At 35.6% G+C, this 12,344-nt stretch overlaps 1 protein-coding gene and 1 long non-coding RNA gene across 3 annotated transcripts; both read right to left on the bottom strand.

The window, feature by feature from the left end:
• Positions 1–4,721: 4,721 nt before the first annotated feature.
• On the bottom strand, positions 4,722–6,042 carry LOC147478828 (uncharacterized). Of its 2 annotated transcripts, XR_015208280.1 has the most exons (4): positions 5,647–6,041; positions 5,451–5,532; positions 5,207–5,337; positions 4,722–5,119 (listed from the first exon to the last, which is right to left on the bottom strand). It is a non-coding gene; the product is annotated as an uncharacterized LOC147478828 (long non-coding RNA). The 2 variants fall into 2 exon arrangements; XR_015208279.1 differs by having other exon boundaries at positions 5,207–5,532; positions 5,647–6,042.
• An 878-nt stretch (positions 6,043–6,920) lies between these two features.
• Positions 6,921–8,945, bottom strand: LOC147478827 (retinoblastoma-related protein-like). Its single transcript, XM_086586300.1, has one exon. The coding sequence runs from the start codon at positions 8,943–8,945 to the stop codon at positions 6,921–6,923; it is 2,025 nt and encodes a 674-aa protein (XP_086442426.1).
• Positions 8,946–12,344: the final 3,399 nt, after the last annotated feature.

Here is a 12,344-nt window from a genome sequence, read left to right as displayed (position 1 = left end):
TTCAGTCGTGTTGTGATGACTAATAGTATGTCTCGTTGTTCTTATGATTATTCAGTGTTCTATAGGAAGACAAACAAGAGGGGTTGTCTTGTTGGTTTTGTATATTGATGATATTATTGTCATTGTTCAGATGAGTATGGTATTCAAGTATTGAAAGAGCAACTGTCCAAGCACTTCCAAACCAAAGATCTTGGTGTGTTACAGTATTTCCTCAGCATTGAGGTAACCATATCTGGATGTTGAATGTCATCTATCACAATGAAAGTATATATATACTTGATCTACTATAGAAACTGGAAATGTAGGTAATAAACCAATTGATACCCCTATGGAATTCCCAATCACAAGTTACATTCTGACCAAGGAGAAGTGATTTCCGATGGTTGAAACAATATGTGGCAACCGAACCAAACAAACAATTCACAATAAAATAAAATATTTAACAAACACAAAAATTATTATAAAATGTTCTTAAAATTAGAGGCGTCAATTCAAATTCAAATTAATTCAGGAATTCTTACCTTTGTTGTATTATCATCATAACAGCCACTCTCTTTTTTCACTCTCTCATTCATGTCTTTCTTTAGTTCACGGTCTACATACTCGCAAACAAGGTAGATGAACTGGTCTATATGCACAACATCGTGAAACCTGTAACTCATAATTGGTTAATTACTTGGCATGTGTTACCAACGGTAATTAAACAACAAATGATTAAGAGAAGAAACTTGTTCTCTTAAATAATGGTTACTAATGGTGAGAGGATAAAATGATGAAGTAACCCACTAGGGGTTAACAGCACCATCAACTCCCCTCCACTATCTTAGACGTATACACCCAGAGAAACTCAAGAATTGGAAAAAGAGTTGACTTCTTAACAAAAGTTTAATTAATAACCAGACTCTATTAGTTTTATCTTGTTCATCTTTTCTTCTCCCACTATTCATCATTTTAATTAACAGTTTTCTAGCTTTACCCCCCAGAACTTAGGCTAATTAGCTTTACCCCCACAAGTTTTATCTATAGGCTTACCCCCAATACCACGGTCAACCTTAGTTGACTGTGTTCTTTTTATGAAAAAGACCTTAGTGCCCTTCTGTGGATGCAATGACTAGTATTTTACGTAAGGGCACTGAGGTCTTTTCATGGGTGCTCACGGTGGAAAACACAGTCAAACTTAGGTTGACCGTGGTCTTGGGGGGGTAAACCTATAGATGAAACTTTGGGAAAGCTAGAAAACTGTTTAATTAATGGTTACTAAAGCGTGCGTGCATATGAAAAGCAAACCCATTTGATGGTTTTGGAAGTTGGAAGTAAGAAAGAACTTGGTCACTTTTCATATGAACCAAGAATCACCTTTATTGAGTTTGAATTTGGAGCAATGAGGTGGTAAAATAATCATTTAATCACAATGGAGTCGCTGAACATATCTGATAGTACTTGTTAAAAAGAAAAAGAAAAATAAAGAGAATGACAAAATCAAACTCCGGCTCGTAAGGGCCTCTTTGTTTTGGAGGAAATGCTAAGGAAAGAGAGGAAGAGAGGTGTGGTCCACATTTTCCATAGTTTTTTTTGTTGTTTGTTTGCCTATGGAAAGGAAAAATTGTTTTTCGTGCGGAAACAAAAATAGGGAAATGAAAATTGTTTTGTGTTCATGGTCCAAACCTAAAAAATTTAGGGAAAGGAAAGGAAAAAAAAAATAGATACAATTTACTTTACTTTCCACAGTTTACCAAACAGACACAATTTTAAAACTATTTCCATTCTATTCCACTCATTTCCTTTCCATCGTGGACCACTTATTTACTTTCATTTCCATTAGTTAAAATTTAACAAACAGACCCTAACTCAGAGAACTACTCAAAGCTTGAAATATGGGATCAATCATTGGACTACCAAGAACTAAAGATTGAATGCATTCTTATCCAAATACGTGGCCAACAATTTGTTTAGTGTCATGACATTAAGGATCTTACCAAATAAGAAGTTAAAATCTTAAGAATTATATGATTGACTAGAAGAAAAGCAGTAAATAATTACGGACTGAGGAACGAAGAAATAGAAGATAAACAAGTTGTTCAAAGCAAGAGCACAATTTTAATAAATTAAATAAAATCCAAATAGTTTTTTGTAAGAGTAAATTATTTTTCTTTTCTCCAATTCAATATTGTTTCCATCTAAACTTCTAAGTTCTAACAACTTGCATGCATGTCAATTGTTTAGTTTCCATATACATATTCTATGATTCTTATTTTACTTATTTTTATTTTATTTTAGAAAGCAAAATAAGTATATATACCTGACTATGTTCGGATGTTGCAAATTTTTGAGTAAGCAAACTTCTGACGACTTCACTTGGAACTCCTCCACTAAGTAATTTGATCTCCTTAACAGCTACGGTATCCCCTGTGGCTTTTACAATGGCTTTATATACATTACCAAAACTGCCTCCCCCAATTTTCTTAACTACTTCAATTCATAACTTGATAACTTTGGAAATGAAGGATCCATCACTTAAAAAGTAAAAAGAGACGCAAATCAATACAAACGGATAAAACAACTTTTTGCACATATAATTAATACAATGTATCTTCAGCTAAAGTCCATTGAGTTCAGGGGCGGCTCAAGATAATCGGGGGCCCTAAGCAAAGTTCGAATAGGGAATTTTCTATGATTAATATATACTAATAAAAATTGTTACATTTTTTTTATTTTTTTTTCTCACAACATCTTATTGATTTGTTTACGTTATTTCATATGATCCTAACTTTTTCTTTTTGTCTTTCTTGAATAGTTTTCACACAAACTTGAAACATCAATTGATTTATTTAACAAAAAATTGCAAATAGAGAGAGAGAATGTATAATAATTATACACCAAATAAAACAAATATAGAAAGAAAGAGAGATTATAGGAAAAAACCATAAAAGGCAAAAATATGATATAGATAAGATTGAATTGTTGGCGTTATATATACTTGATTATTTATTATAGGGTGATGAAGAACTTTAATAAGTTATGGAAGCGTGCTACTTTTTGTTGGAGAAGGCGAGGGAATCGAAGGAGTTTAAGTGTTTAACACTACTTTAACAAATAAAAATTGTTACATCTTTTTTAATTTTTTTTCTCACAACATCTTATTGATTTGTATACATTATTTCATATAATCTCAGCTTTTTCTTTTTTCTTTTTTGAATAGTCTTCGCACAAAGTTGAAACTTTAATAGATTTATTTAAGAAAGAATTGCAAATAGAGAGAGAGAATGCAGAATAATTTTACACAAAATAAAACAAATATAGAAAGAAAAAGAGATTATTGGGAAAAACCAGACAAAAAAATGATATAGGTAAGATTAAATTGTTGGTGTTATACTTAATTATTTGTTATGGGGTGATGAAGAACTTTAATTATATTAGTTATGAATGTGTGTTATTTTATGTTGGAGAACGCGAGGGAACCGAAGGAGTTTAAGTATTTAACACTATTTTAACAAATAAAAATTGTTACATTTTTTTTTCTCACAACATGTTATTGATTTGTTTACGTTATTTCATATGATCCAAACTTTATCTTTTTTATTTCTTGAATAGACTTCACACAAATTTGAAACTTCAATAGATTTATTTAACAAATAATTGTGAATATAGAGAGAGAGAGAATGCATAATAATTCTACACCAAATAAAACAAATATTGAGAGAGAGACAACGAGATTATAGAGAAAAACCATATAGAAAGCAAAAAAATAATATAGGTAAGATTGAATTGTTGGCATATATATACTTGATTATTTGTCATGGGGTGATGAAGAACTTTAATTAGTTATGGAGGTGTGCTATTTTTTGTTTGAGAATACGAGGGAAGTGAAGGAGTTTAAGTGTTTAACACTACTTTAACGTGATTTTATGGTTTCCAATTTGTCAATGTAAAAACGTTTATCCAACAGTTAAAAATAAATGAAAAACAATAGTGGGTTTTGGTTTTAATTTTTTTCTTTATTTCAATGGCTAGATTATATTGTGGGGGCCTTGGCTACGGGCCCTAAGCGGAGGCCTACTTTGCTATATGGTTGAGCCGGCCCTGCTACGTGTCCAATGTCCATATGTCGCGGAGATCCCGACCGAACTACTATGTGCCCATATGTCGCGGACATCCCGACTAAACCCTGAAAAGAGATATCCCAACCACGGAAATTAAAGGGGCTGACCACTTAAAAATGCATGTATGACAATTTTGACATGTGGCACCTCCTGGTTGAGTAAAAAAACAAACAGTTTCGCCCATCCTACACACTGCTACTAAATCACAAAATTTCCTCCCACAATGGCATTTTCGGGAACTACGATCCTTATGTAGTGATATATGGTATGGTACTAAAGCTCGACTGGGGGCAAAAATGCAAGTACAAGCCAGTTTAAGAGAGCAAGAGATGATACCATCAATTGTTACCTTCACGGTGCGGGATAGATTTGGGAGTTGCAAATATCAATTGAGAGGAAATAAGGGTGGAGCAAATATTTCAATGTAAAATGTGATTATACAATATCATCATCCAATTCCAGACCTGTTTTTCCGAAACTTATTAGCATTGTTGAAGTTAAATTTACTATTACAATACCAAGTCTCAATCTAGTAATCTACTACTAATCCAATGAAGTCAGTAACACGGAACTGCAGAACTGAAGTCAGTTTCTCATAGAATCAAGAGCAAGAACATTATATTTTTGCAAAAAATTGGGATTTTAATTTATTAATGGGTAGAGAAATTACGACTTATCAGATATTACACCTCACAAAGGGATACAACTTTTACATGACCCCAGGGATCCCAAAACAGAAGGATGAAAGAAATGATCAGCAGCAAAGCAAGAGGCATATACCCAAATCCCCTAGAGATACAGGGAGATACTGCCCTCTGAAGAACTTGAGCTCCCACCAAGGCTTGTTCCAAACACCACGTCTTGTATCTCCCACACAGGCTTATGCCAACGTTACGGCCCCTACACAAAAGCTTCTGGGCAACATAATCTTTGGCAACATTATGTACCAAAGGAACTTTCTTCGATGAGTTGCAAAGTAAAACTTGTAGATGAAAATACAGAAGATCCAGGCCGTTGACCTGTCAAAACAAAAGATACTGCTTAGGGCTCAGCTGGATGACCAATATGTAAAAGTATCAGCCACTGGAGGTTGTAACAAAAACTACCGTCTATGTTTGTATTAATTTCACTGAGAGCCTTTCGATTTGCAGGAGCAAGCTCTTTCAGCAAAGGATTTATGGTCAGAACAAAAACTTCCTTGTAAATTGTACAAAACATCATGATCCAGACCAGTTTTCTGTTGTCCAAAATTATAGTCACACAATAAGCATTATTGAAGTAAAACAATGTAAGAACGCAGGCTAAGCAACATAACTCAATGACGTGGCTGTGTCAAATCAACAAATACACCTCGAAAAACTTGAGGTTTACAGTGGAGTTGTTTTCTGTAATTGTGAACAATTTCCTTAAAAGATAGATTTATTTGGAAAATCTGCAAATCATCAAGATAGCTAGGCTCAGAAAACACCTAAGATCGGAAAGAAAAGTGTGTATATTATCAGAAATAAAACAATCCAAAAGAGCTTATTTGAGTCCAGAGGCAAACCTTTGCAACACTATAGGAGTTCAGAGGCAAATCTATGTTGAAGAAAAGAGCTGGACCTTGAAGCTAGAAGAATATATTGCACAAGCAAATAAACAGTCTTCCTGATATGCTTCGTCAGTTTTAGTCTCTCAACCAACTCACTGATTGCGGAAGCAGCCAATTCGAGAATTTAAAATAGCAACAACCAGACAAAAAATCAGACGAGAAACTCCACTAAATCTTATAGCCAATTTGTGAGAGTTAAGACTGGTAAACTAAGGGCATATGTGATTCACCACAAGCCCCGACCAAATGCAAACTTTCCCATATAAGCAAGCCTTGAGAGCGGTGATCATCTTCCCATACTTCTACGTTATTTCAGGGAAGGAGTGAGTGTATATATATATATATATATATAAAGTGGTTTCCTTTTTTTTTTTCCGATAAACAAATATAAAGATATAAAGTGGTTTCCCACCACCATAACATATCCATGGGAATCAAGACACCCAAAAGCTAAAAGAAACTTACCATCAGCTTAACAATCTAATTAAATGCGTAAAAAATGTGGGGGGGCCTTAGAGGTTTTGTTAATACGTCTACCTCTACCTCTACCTCTTACGTATGGAATTTGGGCATGCAAAAGCGGTATGTAGAGGAGGTGGTTTTGATTTCGAATTAAAACTATGATAATAAACAAAAGTTCCTCGTTTACTGTGAACGATTTTTACTAATGCTCAGCAGGAGGAGAAAATGCAAGTACAAGCCAATTAAGAGAGTAAGAGAAGATACCAGCTAAGTTATTGTTAACTTCACGAAGGCGCATTAGATTTGGAGTTGCAGCAGCAAGGACAAGCTCTTTCAGCAGAGGATTTATGGGTGGAGCAGACATTTCGTTGTAAAATTTGATAATACCATATCAGGATCCAGACCTATTTTTGGCTTTCCAAAACTACATTATCAGTATTGTTGAAGTTCAACTAATCCAAAGAAGTCGGTAGCACAAACATAGATAATCAATATTCTCATATAACTGCACAAAAGTTGGTGCTAAATTGGGATTTTATTAATGGGTAGAAAAATTACAACTTATCAAAAAGTCTGCGAGGGAGATCCTTACAAGGGATACAACTTTTACATAACAGGGATCCAAAAACAGAGGGATGAAAGAAATGATCAGCAGCAAAGCGCCAAAGTAAGAGCCATGCAACCTAGAGATACAGGGCACTCGAACACCCACAGAGATCCCACATAGGGTCGTGCAAAACACCACGTCTTGGATCTCCCACAAAGGTTTATGCCAACGCTAGGTCCCCTACCTCTGACAAAAGCTTCTGCCCAATATTATCCTTGGCCAGATTATGTTCCACAGTAACTTTCTTCAGGGACTTGCCAAGTAAACTTGGAGAGGAAGATACAGAAGAACCAGGACTTTGAACGTCTATGTTTGTGTTAACTTCATGGAGAGCTTTGCGATTCGAAGCAGCAGGAACAAGCTCCTTCAGCAGGGGATTTACAGTCGGAACAAATGTTTCCTTGTAAAATGTACAAATACCATCATGATCCAGACCTGTATTCTCATCATGTCTTGGCTGTGCCAAATCAACAAATACACCACGAAAAGCTTGAGGCTTACATTGGAGTTGTTTTCTGTACTTGAGAACTATTTCCTTAAACGACAGGTTTATTTGGAAAAATTTTGCAACACTAAATAAACTGCAGAGGATTATCTGGTCAAGATCTGTGTTGAAGAAAAAAGCTGGACGTTGATGAAGAATGTATTGCACAAGCAAATAAACAGTCTTCCTGATATGCTTCACCAGTTTTAGTCTCTCAACCAACTCACTGATTAAGGCATAAGCCAATTCGAGAATCTTAGACGACTCTGTTGGAGAGAGATCAACTTTATCTGCTGAAGATACTTTGTCTTTGTTTGCGATCATGTTTGAGGGGTGTGGACGAGAAGATACATGGGAAGATCGAGGACGAGGACAGTGACCAGTACGGACAAGTTGAATCAGAATAGATTTTACAGATGGAAAGTAGATTTCATTGTAAAATGTTGTCAAGCCGACATATTCCTGACCTGTTTTCCCATTGTGACATGTTGGCGACCAATCAACAAATATACTGCGATAAACTTGAGATTTACAACGGGGTTGGCCTACATAGCTTCGGAGTATTTCCTGAATAGTCAGATTGAGTTTTGAAAACTGTGCAACACCAAAAAAACTGCATAGTATGATCTGATCGATATGTCTGTTAAAAAAAAGAGCTGTTTGCCGACGGAGTATATGTTGCACTAGACAACAAACAGCCTCCTCAATCTGCTGTGTGACTTCCAACACTGCAGCCAACACACTGATTTTTTGAGCAGCCAGTTCAAGAACCTTACTAAAGAAAACATTAATAACTGCTTCTGCACATCCTGGATTTGGGCATTCTGGGCTTGCAAAAGCAGTATGTAGAGGAGGTGGTGGTGTCTTCGATTGAAAACTACTATAATCAAACAAACGGTCCTCGCATGTTGTGAAGGACTCGTACGCTGGCCACTGTGTCATAACATCTCCATTCTGATACGAACCTAATAAAGCTGGTATGTTACTCTTACGGAAAGAACGCAGATGTACAAGCTTCTCAAAGGAATTGCTATGCATTAAAATTTCATCCAATGATGGGATTGGTTCTGCAAGTAATCCGAGACGGTTAATCTCTTGAGAAAGATCTGGCCTAGCAACAATCAAAGAATTGTACATGGAGGAACCTTTCTCCCAAATCATGCACTCAAACAGTCTCTCTTGCAAAGCAAACAAATGAAGTATCAAATCTCCAGGAAGTAACTCTTTGTGTTTAACAAAGCTCTCTATAACCTTACATACATCAAAAGCAGTAATACCACATCTCTTCAAAACCATTGGAAACAATAGTGTGGAATATAGACCTGAATCAATTAAAACCAATTCGGCCGAACAAGCAAGTAGGCTTCGATGAAATTCCTCATTAGTCAGTAAAGGGGACCATAGTTCCAATGAAGTTAATATTGCTTCAAGAAACTTGTAATAAATACTGGGAACCAAAGTTGTTTGCCATTTAACCGATTTAGGACTAATAAACTTAGTAAATAAGTACGAGTCAGAAAGAGCAATAAATTGTTCTACGTGAGCACTTGGTGCGAAAACCGATTCAAGTATTATGTCTGCCCTATGTGTCAAGTCTTTGATCATGTCATCATTGTTGCCAAAAAGGCGTTCTAGCTCAGGGGAGGGCTTCGAAGGGAGTGATGACACAAAAGTGTCCAGCCAATCAAACGCGTTAGACATATCCTTAATCGATGAGGAATCTAGTACAGCAATATTGAGAAACCCTAACTTTTGCTTAAAAACAAGTGGTTTGGAATCTCATGGTATTTATAGACTCATAGATGGGTATGGGCCGGGCTAGGCCCGATTGAATCTTATCCGAATTTTGTTTTTTGGACAACCATTCTATAATCCAATTTAGGTCATTTCTAAGAGCCCACCTAACTAGCTCATGGGCCTTCCCAATTGGATGATATTGTTTGATTGCTTGCGTTCAGATTCTTTGGAGTTGTCATGACCGGTATATCTCTAGTCGGGTCAGTTTCCTTTCGGTTGTTAAAAATCATGGAGAAATGATCGTGTTGTTATACCATATGGTAGGCACCATGCATGTAGTGTGCCTGCTAAAAATTCAATAGCACTAAGTGTAACATAACATAACATTGTAAATTGGAAACGATTGCTATAAGGGAAAAAAAATTAAAATTAGACTTTAAGGGATTTTTTTGGGACTTATTATAGAGTCGACGGAGTTTTAGATGAAGCAATATCCAATCAAAATATGCTACTCCCATAACGTTACAAAGTTTTGATAATTTTTTACCTTTGTTTATGACTTTGGAGTGTAATTTATATTATGGCATATCAACATTTAACTCCTTAAAGCCAACACTTAACCTTTCAACGTTCAAGACATAAGATAGGCACACCTGAGCGATCAATATATACATTTTTCATGGACTTCTATTTGCCTTTATCATCTCAACATTTAACTCTTTAAAGCCAACACTTAGCCTTTTTCAACATTCAAGATAAGATGAGCACAGTTGAGCGATCAATACACTTTTCATTTTCAGGATGAATTATTTCCAAAACTAAACCAACATATTTAACAAACAATGTACAAAGATTAAGCAACTCAAAAACTGGCCAATTACAAAATTATTTAACATGACTACATGAATCCATTCCTGATGAGCAATGCCTATAAGACTATAACCACACGACAAATAAGAAAACTCGAGTGTACCCTGACACCTATGGTTCTTTCTTGCATAACATCATCTACTTAGGAATCTAGGTTAGTTTCCATGAATCACTCATGTTCTCAAATGGTTGGTCTCAACTCTTTAGTGAATTGAATGAACAATCACTTGTACCTGTTTAACAGAGTCATATCATCCGAGCTTATGAATCTTAAGACACGTACATCAAATTAAAATGCAAAGTGACAGTAAATACCTAAAAAAATATATCTTAGAAAAATGGATATCATCCGCACCTATGACTCTTGAAGCATTCTGATGGCATACAACGATAAAATAGCCACATGAAAGTTTTAAACAGTGCGAAATCAATAAAATAAATCAAGTGACAAACTTATGCAAAAACCATTTCAAAGAGAATGAAAAAAAAAAATATATATATAATACATAATTTTATTTAGGTTTTGAGATATTAGTTGAACTTACGAAAAAAAATGTTCAACGAGAATGATGAAAAGCTTGATTCGATTTCTTCTCGTGAAGCTCATTAGCAAAATCGAGGATTGTCCTTCCCTTGAAGAGCATGGGTGGCTTGATTTAATTAATTTATTAAAAACATGTGAGTGTTTGTCTAGACTAAACCAAGTTGTCACGACTTAATGCCAAAAAGACATTTTGAAACAATTCAATTTCCAATCCACCTACAATATCAAACTATAAGCAATTGACAATGAGGAGTTGATATTGTTCATACCCTAGCTCAAAGATGTCATGCATTCCCTTCCCTGCCATTGCAAGGGGAGAGAAAAAAAAAACTCAAAATATTTAAATCGAGTTTCTAACCATTCGGGGTAGAGTACATGTACACATGACACATCGACACTGGCAATTCCTTAGTTTACCTAGAAACAATTTTATTATCAGTTTCTTACAAAAATGAAGTTATGGCTTGAGGAGACACCAATATCTTACCATATACAATCTCCAAGAATACTAATAAATACAATATGTTCACACTGCAAACTCGCGTAGAGTAGTAACTGAACTCTTGCCAAAGAGTAAGAGTATTGCATCTTGAGTATGCGTATGACCAACGTTAATGATATTCTTGAACTCAAGAACTTGGAAATCATAGAAGTGAGGGTGACTTCATTAGTCTTGACACAGAAGTTGCTCATGATTCCATTTCCATCATCTTAGGGAGTCCTTTATTGGCAACCGCTAATGCCCAAATCAATTGTCAGGATGGCTCAATGACTCTTTCTTTTGGAAATATTTTTGTGGAAGTTAACATGTTTAGACAAAAGCAGGGACAACTAGGTTTGCCTATAGAAGAAGAAGTGGAGTCCATTGAGAGTTTTGTATCTCACATTAGTGTGACCGATACTTTTGTCCCCACACTAGTAGATACCCCTCTTATGGAAAAAGACAAAGATCACAAATTTCGACTCCCTAGATGTAGATGAAATTGAGGGAGATTTCCTTCGACTCTTTTGCAACCTTTCTTCGCCACCTCACGAGCCCCCTCCTATTGGCATCCATTCATCCCTCGACGCCATGACGGAAGAAATTTTTTCAACCTCTATCCCAGTGATTCTTCTAACCCACCTACTGAGAAATATCTTGCATATCTCAAGGCTTCTGATGATCTATAACTGAGAACACTAGTTGAACACTATTCACCCACCTCACATCCTCATGTCACTCATTCACCTTCCATCACCAATATTCCCCACCTTCCACCTTCTCAAAGGAACCCTGAGTTTGTACTTGACCTTCTTACTTCTCCTGTGCTTCATGATTTTCTATACCCTCCTGATAGGACAAGCTACCTGACACCTTCATTTTTAGATTTGAGACAGTTCATACTTACACCATGAATGAGTTTTGTACTAAATCCACATTCTCATTTTTTCCATTCCATCCTTCTAAAACTTATCCATATCCCACGTATTTTTCATAACCATCCATTTTCTCACGATCATTCACTTGGACACCCTTTCATTCAAAGAAGAAAAAGAAGGTGCATGCTCGGTTACGTTCTAGGTCTATCAGGCTTCACTCTCATTCTACTAAGCTACGTCGTACAACATCTTGGTGTTTGATTCTATTTGAGGGTGCTTTATGTGATATTTGTTTATGGAAAGACCCTAAACTTTTTTGGTTGTTAATATATGGTAAGCGACACATATATATCTATTAGTAAGTCTCGGGAATCTGACTTTAAAATACCTAAGTTTTTATAACATACCACCTTTCTAGAGTATAGACTACAAAAATTTTCAAACTTAAAAAGAGTTTTCAAATTTTGTTTTGGGGTGGCGTATTTTGGTATTTTATTTCAAATCTTTTTGTCACTTTTTGCCTGTTATGTTTACTCTAGTAGAGTCCATGTTAGTTAGTACGTAATAGTTTAATTGTGTTTCATGTTATC

The sequence above is a fragment of the Coptis chinensis genome, chromosome 9, assembly GCF_015680905.1.
Source record: "Coptis chinensis isolate HL-2020 chromosome 9, ASM1568090v1, whole genome shotgun sequence".
In the NCBI taxonomy this organism is placed as follows: domain Eukaryota; kingdom Viridiplantae; phylum Streptophyta; class Magnoliopsida; order Ranunculales; family Ranunculaceae; genus Coptis; species Coptis chinensis.
This window is presented reverse-complemented; position numbering and strand designations above follow the sequence as displayed.